Source organism: Heptranchias perlo, chromosome 27 (genome assembly GCF_035084215.1).
Source record: "Heptranchias perlo isolate sHepPer1 chromosome 27, sHepPer1.hap1, whole genome shotgun sequence".
NCBI lineage: Eukaryota > Metazoa > Chordata > Chondrichthyes > Hexanchiformes > Hexanchidae > Heptranchias > Heptranchias perlo.
The window spans coordinates 27,696,584-27,711,994 of record NC_090351.1 but is presented as its reverse complement, the minus strand read 5'-3'; the positions used below and the strand labels follow the sequence as shown (position 1 = coordinate 27,711,994).

General features: G+C 40.8%; 1 protein-coding gene across 4 annotated transcripts in view; it reads left to right on the top strand.

The window, feature by feature from the left end:
• The window catches only part of LOC137344487 (C4b-binding protein-like), a 64,149-nt gene that overhangs the window by 28,119 nt on the left and 20,619 nt on the right, over positions 1-15,411 (top strand). For all 4 annotated transcript variants that reach the window (XM_068007497.1, XM_068007493.1, XM_068007494.1 and 1 more), the window contains exons 10-13: positions 1,045-1,227; positions 2,641-2,823; positions 8,443-8,539; positions 11,314-11,387. In XM_068007497.1, the coding sequence (XP_067863598.1) occupies positions 1,045-1,227; positions 2,641-2,823; positions 8,443-8,539; positions 11,314-11,387 (537 nt within the window). The remainder of the gene's footprint in view (positions 1-1,044; positions 1,228-2,640; positions 2,824-8,442; positions 8,540-11,313; positions 11,388-15,411) is intronic.

Genomic DNA, 15,411 nt, shown 5'->3' with positions numbered 1-15,411 from the left:
TCTCCGTGGCCACAGTCTAAGGCTGAATTAGACCGTTTGCAATCGTGGCATCCTATTTGACCCTGAGCTGAGCTTCCGACCCCATACTTCCACCTCCGTAATATTGCCGGTCTCCCTCCCTGCTCATCTGCTGCTGAAACCCTCATCCATGCTTTTGTTACCTCTAGACTCAACTGTGCCAATGCTCTCCCGTCCAGCCTCCCACCTTGCACCCTCTAAGTTTGAGCTTATCCAAAACTCTGTTGCCCGCATCCTAAGTCGCACCAAGTCCCGTTCACCCATCACCTCTGTGCTTGCTGACCTACATTGGCACCTGGTCTGGCAACGCCTCGATTTTAAAATTCTCATCCTTCTCAAATCCCTCCATGGCCTCGCACCACTCTATCTCTATAACCTCCTTCAGCCCTTCAACCCTCTGAGATCACTGCGCTCCTCCAATTCTGGCCTCTTGGCGATCTCTGATTTTGATTGCTCCATCATTGGCAGCCGTCCCTTCAGCTGCCTAGGCCCTAAGCTCTGGAATTCCCACCCTAAACCTCACAGCTTCTCTACCTCTTTTTCCTCCTTTTAAGACACTCCTTAAAATCTACCTCTTTGACCTAGAGAGAAGTTTTGTGGAGTATTGGCTTGATCTTGGAAGAAATAATTTTGTACTGGAGAGATTGTCCAGGATTGGAAGCGAGCAAAATTAGCACTTCTATCAAGTGGGACAAATCTGACCCACACCAGCTCAGACCCATTAATCTAACACTAGTCAGAGGTAAAATGAGGCAAAGCATACTAAGAAGTAGACTGAAGGAGCTGCTGATACAAAGGAAAAGTGAATTCTAACATATGCACAAAAATTAGGGATAGGAAAGGTTCTACTCCAACCCACTCACTGCATTTTGATTGGCCTTTAACAAAGCTTTTTGTATCTTCTAATTTCTACAAATCCTTTTTATCGGATGGGACCAGAACTCAGTTGTGATACAAATAGACTTTGTTTCGGTATCATGTAACAGTCAGTTACCTAGTGCAGACTATTCATTGTTTTTTTGGTAGTCGTGAAATGTCATCGTCCTGACCTGCCTGCAAATGGCCAAATAGAGGCGGGATTTGGACCTACATACAGATATCAGGAGACGATCAGCTTCAGCTGTAATGAAGGTTTTGCGATGGTTGGCAACAGTGTAATTGAATGTAAAGAAGATAATACATTTGTACCAGGACCACCTATCTGCAAACGTGAGTAACCATTCCTTGAATTGAAGATAGAACCAAAAGAAGTGGGTTAAACTTTTTCTTTTAAGTCTGTTAAAGCTATCAATATCTTACGGTGGATTTTTCTTGGTTGGCTTTGGTATGCTGGTTTCTTTTTGCTCTTCATGACTCCTGCAAACAGTTTTAAAAGGTGAAATGTAGTGCTTTTCAGTTCATTTAATGTTCTACCGTGATCAAATTTAAAATGTGAGGTTTTAACAGTTCTTAGGTTTGTGATGACTCCCTTCCCCACTCCTATCCAGGAATAGATGTTGAATTGCTGGGCATAAGCTTCCCTCACGTATTACAGGTGTAGATAAAGTTTCTCCTAAAGTTTTATGTTACAGGTGAACCTAATCTATCCGGAGTCCACAATCATTTACCACAACACATTGCACCAAAACAACATGAACCACAAATATTATTGTAGGTACCAGAATAGAGACTCGGGCGTCTGTGTCTACATCTGGTAGTTCCCTGGCACTGCATCAGTACTTCTCTGATAGTTCTACTGGTTGAAGATTAGTTGAAGAGGCCATTGGTGTGTTGTAGGCTTCACAGGACTATCTGACCAGCAAAAGAGCAGGTGGGCACGGAAGTCAGTGGTCCTGACCTCAGAATAAGGGTAGTGGAGCAGCAACAAAATAATCTGAATTGGTCTGCTGTTCGGAATAATATATCCAGGTTGGGAAGTACGGGCAACTCCCTCTGAAACACATGCCATTTAGAAACACTGAATAACTGCATTGTAGTCTTGCTGAGGGAGAAATGGCATTTGACATGGTAGCTGCCATATATTCGTCTCTTTATACATCTAAGGGCCATTAGTATGTTTGTCTAATTCGTCAGCTGTGCAATGATGACAAACTGATCCTTACAAATAATTGGAGCCAACCATGGGGGGCATATTGAAAATTACAGACGTCCATTGGACTGTTCTTAGCTCGTCCAAAGTTTGAACATCTTAGACTAAATCTTTTGGGGAAGATCTTGAGGCCACATATTTGCTCAGGTTCCACTAGACAAAGGAGCTTAACCCACACCCTCCCTCTATGGAAATAATTTAAGGCAGTCTTTATGCGGATTCATGATGCAAAGCATACTAAGAAGTAGACTGGAGGCGATACTGATATAAGTGAAAAGTGAGTCCTGAATTCTAACACACAAAAAAAAGATTAGGGACTAGAAAAGGCCATCTTGGACTCCAACCCACTCAGTGCATTTTGTTTGGCCTTTAACAAGGCCTTAAAAATCACAAAGCTTTTTTAATCTTCTAATTTCCACAAATCCATTTTATCGGATGGGACCAGAACTCAGATGTGGTACAGATAGATTTTCTGTCGGTATTATATAACAGTCAGTTACCTATTGGAGACTAATTCATTGCTTTTTTGGTAGCTGTCCAATGTCATCGTCCTGATCCGCCTGCAAATGGCCGAATAAAGGCGGGATTTGGACCTACATACAGATATCAGGAGACGATCAGCATCAGCTGTAATGAAGGTTTTGAAATGGTTGGCAACAGTGTAATAGAATGTAAAAAAGAAAACACGTTTGTACCAGGACCACCTACCTGCAAAGGTGAGTAACCATTTCTTAAATTGAAGATAGAACGAAAAGAAGTGGGTTAAACTTTCTCTCAAGTGTGATAAAAGTTATAAATATCTTGAGGTGGATTTTTCTTGGTTGACATTGGTATGCTGGCTTAAATTTGCTCTTCCTCACTCCTGACAAGAGATTTAAAAAGTGCTTTTCAGTTCATTTAATGTTATACCGTGATCAGATTTAAAATGTGAGGTTTTAACAATTCTTAGGTTTGTGGTGACTCCCTTTCCCATTCCCATCCAGGAGTAGGTGTTGAATTGCTGGGCATAAGTTTCCCTCATATATTACACATGTAGATAACATTTCTCTGAAAGTTTTATGTTACAGATGCACCTAATCTATCTGGAGTCCAGAATCATTTACAACACATTGCACTAAATCAAGATGAATCACAAATACTCTTATAGTATTTACCAGAATAGAGAGTGATGCATCTGTGCCTACATATGGTAGTTCCCTGGCACTGCATCAGTACTTTTGTGATACTTCTACTGCTTGGAGGTTAGTTGGAGAGGTCAGTGGTATGTTGCAGGCTTCACAGGACTATCTGACCAGCAAAGGAGCAGGTGGACACAGAGGTCAGTGGTCCTGCCTTCAGAATAAGGGTATTGGAGCAACAACAAAATAACCTGAGTTGGTCTGCTGTTCGGAATAATATATCTGAGTTGGGAAGTATGGCCAGCTCCCTCCTAGACACATGTCATTTAGAAACGGTGAAGCATCGTGATCTTGCTGAGGGAGAAATGGCACTTGACATGGTAGCTGCCATATATTCATTGTCTGATTATACATTTAAGGGCCACCAGTGTGTTTGTCTAATTTGTCAGCTCTGCAATGATGACAAACTGATCCTGACAAATAATTGGAGCCAACCATGGGGAGGATATTGAAAATTTACAGATGTCCATAAAACTGTTCTCAGATAGTCCAAAGGTTCAGCACCTTGGACTAAATCTTATGGAGGAGATCTTGAGGCCACATACTTGCTCAGGTTCCAGTGGACCAAGGAGATTTACCCATACTCCCCCTATGGAAATAATTTAAGGGCAGTCTTTACACTGATACGTCAGTGATCTCTCCATCCTGAATTGCATGTCTCCATGTAATAATAGAGCTGTCATAAGGCAATTGCAAAGATCAATTAGGCTTTTAGTGGAAGTAGAACACTGTTTTCTTGGGATGAAACAAAATATATGAAATAGGCATGCGCAGAGCTTTTTAAAAATGATTTTGTACCATGTAATGTGCATTTGGTCCATCAATTGATGCTAAATGCAGTACACTTGCTGTTAAATTGAATTGATGAACATGTTTATAGGTGGTATCCCAGGAAATGGGTAAGTTTTTTAGATGGACACAGGTATATATCTTGTATCATTGAATGATTTTGTCCTACTCACCAGGACTGTGGAGTGGAACCTGAATCCAACCCTTTAGATTCTGAGGTGAGAATACTACCACTGAGTTGGTGGTTTCCCCATTAGACACAACTATCCTGCTGGATGTCAACCAGTACTTAGAGACCATATTCTGGTCTCCATTCATTGGGGCTGTCTGTAGTGGAGCTTGATCCCATCACCTTCTGACTTGGAGACAGGAGTGCTACCACTAAGCCAAAGGATCACTCTACTGTAGTAGCATTTAAACATAAAATATTCTTATGTTTGAAAGTGAGAACCTGTAAAAACTGTGGGTGAAAATGCTCCATTTTTCTCAGTCTTCACTCACTCTTTTTAATCACTGCTAATGGGTGGATTGCTAAATTTAGTCACCAAGTTGAGCATTAATGATATCGAGTCCTATCAAGTTGTTCCTCTTCTGTTCCCCTTTCATTCATCTTTTAAAATCCAACCAGATGTGAGTCCGACTGGACCAGCGTGGACTCGATGGGCCGAACGGCGTCCTTCCATGCTGTAACCTTTCTATGATTCTATGATTTGTGTTAGTGAAGCCATATTAATACTGGTTGTATTCATTTGTTGATTAAGATTGAATAATAGTAAGCCAAGTGATAAGTATTAGACCATAAGAGATAGGAGCAGGAGTATGCCATTCGGCCCCTCGAGCCTGCTCCGCCATTCAATGAGATCATGGCTGATCTAATTTTTACCTCAACTCCACTTTCCCGGCTTTTCCCCATATCCTTTGGCTCTCCTGCTGATCAAAAATTTGTCTAACTCAGCTTTGAATGTATTCAATGACTCAGCCTCCACAGCTTTTTGAGGTAAAGAATTCCATAGATTCACGACCCTCTGGGAGAAGAAATTCCTCCTCATTTCCGTCTTAAATGGGCGACCTCTTATTCTGAGACTATGCCCCCTAGTTTTAGATTCCCCCATGAGGGGTAACATCCTCTCAGCATCGATCCTATCGAATCCCCTCAGAATCTTGTATGTTTCAATAAGATCTCCTCTCATTCTTCTAAACTCCAATGAGTATAGACCCATCCTGTTCAATCTTTCCTCATAAGACAACCCTTCCATACCTGGGATCAACCTAGTGAACCTTCTCTGAACTGCCTCCAATGCAAGTATGTCCTTCCTTAAATAAGGGCACCAGAACTGTATGCAGTACTCCAGGTGTAGTCTCACCAGCACCCTATACAGTTGTAGCATGATTTCCCTGCTTTTATACTCCATCCCCCTAGAAATAAAGGCCAATATTCCGTTTGCCTTCCGGATTACCTGCTGCACCTGTATGTTGACTCTTTGTGTTTCATGAACGAGGACACCCACATTCTTAATTGTAACTTGTCAAACTGGGATATAAACTAAATTAGTTGCTCAATGTCGGAAATTAGTTCAATTCTTAAATGCATGGATCAAGACATAGATTACTTAAGCCAGTTTATATCTGAACCTGTTAGAATACTTAGAATCCATACTGTATATAATTTAAAATATTGGATAAGCCCATCCTGACTAACAGGTCCATTAAGTAAAGCTCCCAAATATGATAGTCAGGGTTCTTTACCAAACACATGTTAAGAAACCAAACCAATGGAGATGATGGCTTTTAGATAATACTATACTTTAATAATTTTAAGAAAAAAAAACAATTTTATGCCCTGATTCCATCACCCTGATGGAATGGAGCCACAAGAGCTGGAAGCATTCAACACATAACTAGAAGAGATTTGAAAGTAATTCTTTGGCCTCTGCTTCCTGCATTTGAATCCTGTACCAGGGCCATGGGCATCCTTGTAAGTCCACCTGCTGACATTCTTTTCTCCTCTGCCTCAGTGGTAACTCCCAACATCGAAGTACTCTGCTTTTCACCCAGTACTGAGTGAGGTTGACAACCTGACACTACCTATCTATGCGGAGTACCACGTGACATTACTGGTGTCCATCAAAACTTAGAAAGCTTAGGTGGGGGAATGGGGCCTTTCACTTTTAGGATGAAGTTTTAGATCCAGGCAGATCAAGATCACTACTATCGGACACAAATCATAAATTAATTTGGGTAGTACCATTTAGAAAGCACCGACAACAATTAAAAGCTGAATGAATGAGACTCCACACTTGTAATAGTTCATTTTCAGTGCCGGAGAGGTTGTTTTGCAGTAATTATCACTTATCACGCCATTAAAAAGGATACTTAGATTGAAATGGACAAACCATCACTTTCTGTGGCGAGTTTAGCTTGTATCTATCATCTCGGGCCATCTCGGACAGCAACTTCCAGATTTTCACTTTTAACCTCGCATCTTGCCTTGCTTTGCCTGAAGTTGCTGTGTGAATTGAGCATAGATAACGGTGACACCTTTAGCCTCACGTTATTCTGACAGCAAATTCTGTGCCGTTTTTCAGCAAAAAGCGGTTTCCAAAAACAATTAATCGTTTTTCTTTTGCTTCTAATTTTGGCTTTCCTAAAGAGGGGACATAGCAGTCCACTGTGTGATTGGGACCCATTAACTGCACAACATTTTAACTTCTGGCTACTTTTTCCCATTACTGTGTTTCATTTATTTGCTGCTTTTTATTTTTTTTTTTACTTTCACTAGAGTGAGTGTGTATTTATGGATCAGTCCCCCAATCACACCAAGTTCAGCATTACAACTTGGATCTCTGTTATTTTTAATTCCTAAATATTAATTTTCACTCTTCTGCACTCACCCACCCCACCCCAAAAGAAAGTTTAAGTAGGTTTGTCTTGGGGAGGGGTTCCAGTCCCATTGTCTATTGGAATGCTTAATTAAGACACCAGCTTGCTTTCATTACCTGTTGCCCAATGATGCATAAAATCTGATGGAAAGTTTGCTGACCTTCTGTACCTCCACCATTATCTGTCCGTCAGAAAATACCAGAATTTAAACTTAAAGGAGCAGCAAAGGAGGATCTTTACCATTGTGTTTAGGTCAGAAGTGGGGATGTTCGCTGATGATTGCACAGTGTTCAGTTCCATTCGCAACCCCTCAGATAATGAAACCGTCTGTGCCCACATGCAACAAGACCTGGACAACATCCAGGCTTGGGCTGATAAGTGGCAAGTAACATTTGCACCAGATAAGTGCCAGGCAATGACCATCTCCAACAAGAGAGAGTCCAAGCACCTCCCCTTGACATTCAACGGCATTATCATCGCCGAATCCCCCACCATCAACATCCTGGGGGTCACCATTGACCAGAAACTTAACTGGGCCAGCCACATAAATACTGTGGCTACAAGAGCAGGTCAGAGGCTGGGTATTCTGCGGCGAGTGACTCACCTCCTGACTCTCCAAAGGCTCTCAACAATCTACAAGGCACAAGTCAGGAGTGTGATGGAATACTCTCCACCTGCCTGGATGAGTGCAGCTCCAACAACACTCAAGAAGCTCAACACCATCCAGGACAAAGCAGCCCGCTTGATTGGCACCCCATCCACCACCCTAAACATTCACTCTCTTCACCACCGGCGCACCGTGGATGCAGTGTGTACCATCCACAGGATGCACTGCAGCACCTCGCCAAGGCTTCTTCGACAGCACCTCCCAAACCCGCGACCTCTACCACCTAGAAGGACAAGAGCAGCAGGCACATGGGAACAACACCACCTACACCTTCTCCTCCAAGTCACACACCATCCTGACTTGGAAATATATCACTGTTCCTTCATTGTCGCTGGGTCAAAATCCTGGAACTCCCTACCTAACAGCATTATGGAAGAACCTTCACCACATGGACCGCAGCGGTTCAAGAAGGCGGCTCACCACCACCTTCTCAAGGGCAATTAGGGATGGGTAATAAATGCCGGCCTTGCCAGCGACGTCCACACCCCATGAACGAATAAAAAAAAATTGCTCATAAGGATTGCTTTTGAGCCTGATTAGGGAGATTGAAGACAGAGCCTTACTACTGTACGGTAATGCACAATTGGAATAAATTTAGTATTTGCCTTGCCATAGTTTTTTGTTTTACCAAAACCTTGCCTTGTGAATTGGTGGAATATCAGATTTGGAGGGACCTGATATTGGAAAAGTTTATTGTAGATTTTCAACTTAACAATAAATTTCTGTTTATATTTCTAAATTTAATTTATATTAAAAAATTTATTGGAGATCTTGGTGTTTAGCAACACCATTACCATTTCCCATTTTTTTTCTCTGTGTAGCAAGGAACTGTGGTAATCCAGGGGAGATATTGAATGGATATTATGAGGCACCAGTTACTAGCTTTGGAACTAAAGCTACTTTTTATTGTAACACAGGGTGAGTATTTGATGTACCAATTGTCTGAATGAGGTAAAACTGATTTGGGTGAAGCCCTTTAACAATATTACCAAAAAATTAGAAAACTAATGGCCCAGAAATTGCAGGAGGGTGCATCTTGGGGCGTGCCTTGTTAGATTTTTTTTTTCCCTCACTCTTCAGCTCGAAAATTATTTGCGCTGCAAGTTGCTGGAAGTGCAAGCTGATAACAGCGTGACGAGGGCAATGGGGCATCTGGGACCTTGGTGAACAATGGGACCAACAGTCTCGCTCCTTAACAATGAGATTTAAGGAATGTGAAGGAAACAGAGGAATGACAGAGAAGGAAATAGTGTGAATTAGAGTTAAATCAGGTACAGAAAGAGAAATAAGGAGAGGGAAAGATCAGATTAAGAGAGGGAGAAAATGAGACAGAAAGGAAAAGTTTTAAAAAAAAATTAAATTTAACATTTTAAAAATCTCTTAATGATAATTTACTACCTGTAGAAATGAGACTCCACAGTTTCACTTGTTTCCTTTCTGGGACAGAGAGGTGAGTAGCATTGCAGGAACATAAATCTCATCAAAAAAAAGGTTAAAAAAGGTACTGTTAAGTACCAGTCCTAACTTTCTGCGGCAAGTTTAATTGGCAATTAATGTGCAAATGCAACAACTTCTTGAAACTCATAGAGGTTGAGGGCGAGCTACCATTTTTGCAAGGCTAACGGGGGTGCGGCGCAAATCATCCAGCAACTTGTGGCGATTCCTAATTCACAGGGTATCTCCTCCTCGTCACAAGTTGTTGGACGATTTACATATTAATAACTATGCGTATGAAACAAGCTGTTATTTTGGCAGCAAATTCTGGCCAATTGTTTTAGGCAAGAGAAGACCATTGGTCCATCCAGCCTATCTTTCCAAAACACTTATCTGTTCCAGAATCACTGTAAGGAAATGAATAGCCTTGTACAACCCTTTTCCTAATAGAAATTCACCTAGTCCTTTTTTAAAACCTGTCGTGGTTTTCCGATCCACCACCCCTGCTGCTAATTTGTTGCATAATTCTATTGCTCCCTTACTAAGAAATATTGCTTAAATTTTGCCTGCTTAGCTTTCAAATGTTAGTCCTCAAATCCTATGCCAGTCAGAACTTTGTTGGATTCAATGCTCAATCTTAAAGGTCACTCTCAACAACATCGCCCCCCCCCCCCCATCGCCCCACCATCCCCATCTCCTTCAGAAAGTGAAGTTCCAGATTGAGGAATCTTTATTTTTAACCCGGCTCTCTATTCCTGAATCAGCTTCTTGGCCTTCCTCTACACTCCCTCCAATAATTCTACAGCATTCTTGTAGTACGGAGGCCAAAAATGATGCCGTACTCCAGATGTGACATCACCAATGCTGGCTGCAATTTGAACTCCATAGATTTTAATTCATACCCTTAGCTATACAGTGCAGAATTGTTTATTGCTTTCTTCACAACATGTGAACATTGAACCGACGATTTTAACAACTTATGCAGATCTTTTTCCCACTCATATATCAAGTATGTTGTTATTTAATATGTAATCTGCATTCTTGATTCTTCTACTTAATCTCATGACTTTACACTTGTCTATGTTGAACTCCATTCGCCATTGACCAAGCCTTTCTAGATCGCTTTGGATTATCACACCTTGGTTAGCATCATTGGCCACTGCACTCAGTTTTGTGTTGTCTGCAAACTTAGCTGCCTTCAAAAATATTGTTTCCTTTTAAGTTGCTTATAAAAACTATAAACAACAGCAACCTGTGGGGTTGCACTGGCAACTGGTTTCCACCTCCCCATGCATTACCACCCTTTGCTCTTTACCTTTTCTTCCATGCATCAATCTGTCATCTATTCCATAGACATGCATCGGGTGAATCAGGCTGTTAGGTGAAATGTCTTGCTAAAATCCATGTAGATGAGATACACTGTCTCACCCTTGTGCACCAGATCTGTAACATCTTCACAGTAACTCAGCAATTTGGACAGACGTGACCTGCCCATTCTGAACTACTGTTGGCTCTCTCCAATCGTATCTTTTATTTCTTATGCTATCCCTCATCAGTGCCTCAAACGCTTTCCTCTTAGTTGAGATAAAGCTCGAGATGATTAAGGTGAGAATTGCATTGGTATCCTTAGTCTGGTATAACAATGCAACTTTGACTCAATCTAACAAGATGATCACTTGTTCTCTTTTAGTGTCAACTTTGGGCAGTTTTATGGCTTTTAATCCCACCTTTGATTGCCCAATCATTGCTAAATTATGGACAGTTTGTGCTGTGAACTTTTGGGTTGAAATTGTTCAAACTCCTTCCACTTGGATTTCCAGACAATATTACAAAGTGGAGACATTTAATTTGTAATTGGTGCCTATGTTGATAATCTACCTCAATATTGGAAGCTGCTAACTGCTGATTCATCAAAATGCTTCATTTAAACTGTGAGTCAACACAATGAGCCAAGCTACACCAATATCCTTCCTATGACTAGCTGACCAAAATAACACATCATACCCCATCGGGGATCTCACTAGGAACAAACCAATTTGTTCTGATTTGTACTCAATTCCTCTGCCAATACCTTATTTGTCTTTTTTTAAAACTGTACCAAAGTATTGTTAGTTTCATGACTTGTATCCACTAAAACCATTAGATTTCTTCCCTGATCTGGATGCTGTAACACTGTTCATTTGACTATCAGCTCACTGTCTAATAATTGGTAATTTTTGCTTTGGTTTTTCTACAATAATTTGTTTTCTTTTTTCTAGATACCAGATGGTGGGTAGGAACTATCGGTTGTGTAAAGCTGATGGTTGGGATGGCCAAATCCCAACATGTGAAGGTAAGCTAGGGCTCCTTGGGTAGCTGACTTGCATTTCTGTGCTAAATGACTTAGGCAAATGAAATGGCACATCTGGATTGTTGGCATCATGTGCCACGTTTTATTTACTGTATTCTATTGTCTGTTAGAGTGCTGAATTTTCTTGAGTTGCAGGAAAGACCTGTTCCATTCAACGTTGAATGACTAGGAACAAGTGTGGAATGGGAAATGGCCAATTAGAAAATCTAGCTAGTTCCTCCCACAGATAGTTCACGATCTGTTATATAATATACTCCTCTTATTTAAACCCCTTAGCGACCCAGTGTATGACTGCAACATGTATGCCTGGTGAAACAAGACATACCATTAGCCAAGAGGTATATGAGCCCCTCTTTCCCCACTCCGTATCCAGAATATGATCATGGCCTTGAACACCTGAAGATCTTCCCTGCAATTTTTTTAAAAGTAGCTTTAAGGCATTTGTTAGGGGTGCACAGGACGCTAAAAGTCACTGGCAGGGAGTTGATCTGCGCCCGGGATTCTTTGGCCAGACTCTCCAACCTCTTCAGCAGTCGAGGGGGGGCTCCCTAAACCCCCGCTAGTCTGCCGAAGGCGGGGTTATCATGAAACGTCCTCCGACCCCACAAGCTTTAGCAGAGTCACCAGCTGAGGGCAAGGGTAGATTTTCAGGGCCCAGAATAGCTAGTTTTCCCCATATCATCACTATTCACTCCTGGTCATCTGCTTTCTACTGACTGATCCCAGTAGCACAGGCCTCCTTGTCTTCCATGAAATATTTGATTATCTCTGCGCTTATCTATATAAACTGTTCATTCTTAAATAGATATTTATCCAGTTCTATTTAGAGAAATTAATTCGGACATCTTTCAACACTTTTGGTGCAGGGTGAAGAAATTTTTTAATCTCCAGTCTTGTGCATGTGTAGACTTCCTGTCTAAAAACTTGAATTTCACACAATCCAATTTCCTGAACGTGATGTAGGGAAAGTTAACGGGAGTTTTTAAAAAGATATGAGCCCCAATTTTAACCCTACCTGCCCGGCGGGAACTAGTTCTAAGCTTCCATTAAGTGATGTGTCATCTTAGACCATCCAATTTGGCTGACAGATGTCCGAATTAATTTCTTCAAATAGAACTGGATAAATATCTTGTTAAGAATGAGCAGTTTATATAGATAAGCGCAGAGTAAATGTTTTTATATTGTTGTTTTAATTTGAATTCTGGTAAATCAGAATCCATGATCTGGCTCCTGGTGTTTCCGCTGCTAAATCCAGCTTCCTTGTTGAAGTGACAGACTTGTAGACCCAAACAAAAAATGCTGGGTCTACGAGTTTGTTGCATTATAAATATCAGGAGCCAAATCATGGGCACAGCTTCCCTGGAATCTGGATTATCAAAATTCTAATATAAAAGGCATTATATTCCTTTCTCTTTCTCTTTTTCCCCTCCCCCTCCAAAATAATGTCCAGCTGAGATCAGAGGATCGGGAGTGGGGCTGGTCTATGTTGGTTCACCAGTCAGCTGTGTCACTGAACTGAAAGATTTTAATCCCTGTAGGTAAAATTTCCATTTGACAGTCCGTTCAGAACGTTAACTGAATTTCATTTTCTCCAGCTCTCACTTGTGATGATCTTCCACCTATTAATAATGGGATAGCTCCTTCACTACCCTATGGAGATCACTGGGAACATGGAATGATAGCAAAATATTCTTGTAATAGTAGCTATTTGTTGATCGGTACAGAAATACTTACTTGTACAGAGAGTGGGACAAAGGCCCACCAACATGCAGAGGTATAGAACTGTAGGACGGAATTCGTTTTGTTTTGTTTATTTCATCTGAAGTTCAGGAGCTCAAAACATAGTTGATACCATTGTAAATATTTGAGCATCACAATCTGTTCTTCAACAGTTCTACTAACAATCACTGATTTAACCATCTGCAAGTTTTGCAAATCACCCAAAATGAAGCAGTGGGTTGCTGGAAAATGTAAATTTTGTTACAAATCCATTTTATCGGTTGGGACCAGAACTCAGTTATGGTACAGGTAGACTTTGTCGGTATCATAATAGTCAGTTACCTAGTGGAGACTAATTTGTTCCTTGTTTGATAACTGTCAAATGCTATCATCCTGACCTGCCTGCAAATGGTCAAATAGAGGCGGGATTTGGACCTACATACAAATATCAGGAGACGATCAGCTTTAGCTGTAATGAAGGTTTTGAGATGGTTGGCAACAGTGTAATTTGAATGTAAAGAAGATAATACATTTGTACCAGGACCATCTACCTGCAAACGTGAATAACCATTTCTTGAATTGAGGATAGAACCAAAAGAAGTGGGTTAAACTTGCTCAAGTCTGTTAAAGTCATCTTGAGGTGGATTTTTCTTGGTTGACATTCATATGCTGGCTTTTTTGCTCTTCACTTCTTTAAAGGGTTTTAAAAAGTGAAATTGAGTGCTTTTCAGTTCATTTAACATACTGGAGGATTGGTAAAGGATATTCTCTAATTGGTCAAAATGCACAAGTTGGGGAGCATCCTTTTCTATTCTCAAGGCCCAGAAACTTTAAATAACCTGAAGATGCTGAAGTTGGCTTTGCGCATAAATGCAAAAGAGGAACAGAGCTTTGCGGGCCAGATCAAAGAAGCTAACGTGGTGTATTTAGCCTGCAAGCGACATCTTGCACATCATTGCCCTAAAATTCTGCTATACTGCTTTTTATTGAATTTATTGAGGGTCCTTTTTAATTCTTATGAAACTAATCTCACTTTAATCATCTTGAGTTCACTTTTATTTTAATGTCTAATTTTTCTCATTGTTGTCTTTTTCTTTAGGATTTTGATCATCTTTAAAGCCCCTTCAATTTTCAGTCTTTTATTTATATTTTTCTTCTCATTTCTCTTCACTTTATCTTTCTCCCTTTACGGGTTTTCATTAATGCTTGCTATCCGTTACTATTGCAGGAAACTAGTCCATGACCCAACAAGCCAATTATCAGGAGTTCATTGATATGAGGCAGCCACATGTTAAGTAATACATAAAGCATGTATGGGGAAAAAGGAAAAAAAATGTTAGCCCAAATAAGAATAAGCAACTAGTTCTCTTTTGAGTGAGCTGAAATTTACCTGTATACAGTTTCTCTTTTCCCTCACCATATTGGTCTTGACTACCTGTGAGCAATGCCGCGATAGATCGACTAGTTATTAATGAATTCTAAAGCCCAAAATTCTGCTTTGCAACTTATTGTTGAATTTCTTCAGGAATTTTCTATTTCTTATACAGCCTATCACATTTTAGTCTCCCTTTCCTTTCTCCTCTCCATTTCAAATTATAATAATTTATAAAATTGCCCTCCTTTCTGGTCTTGTAAGAAAAAAAATTAACAAACTGACTCAACTGTGTACACTTTAGAAAGATAAGGGCGGTGGGGGGACAGTGGAATGGCTTGCTGTGTGTTTAGGAACATTCATCAGTCATAGGTCCTGATAAGACAGCATGGGCAGGCGATCTGTCATGACATTAAAACCCATGATAGTGTAGCTGCTTCTATGATTCATGGTAAATGCATTGTGTGGTGTGGGACTGTGACATTTGAATAGGGATTCTCAAATATGATCCTTTGTCTGTGCAGAGTTAGTTGATCTCTGCCTGGATGACCATGAAGGTGCTTTGGTTGTTCCCGGTGCCCCAGGCTAGACGGTGAAAAATTGGTCAAAGTCCCCATTTCTGATTATTTTGCAGTGACATCTGGAAAATGCAGAGGCATGGATGTTGGGTGAGGGCACCATGAGACCCTGCTGTTCTACACCAACTATTTACTCGCAGTGGAACTGGGTTCCATGGGGGAGATGCATTCTTCTGAAGTGAATCTATTTTCATCCTACAAATAGAAAATCTCAATTACTGCTGTGGGAAAGGGGATTGCAAAGTCTGGCCTTTGTGAAAAGGTACTTTTCTCGTCAGAAATAGCAGTTCTTTGACATATTGCAGCAGTATGTGACAGGTCCAGCATCACTTCTTCA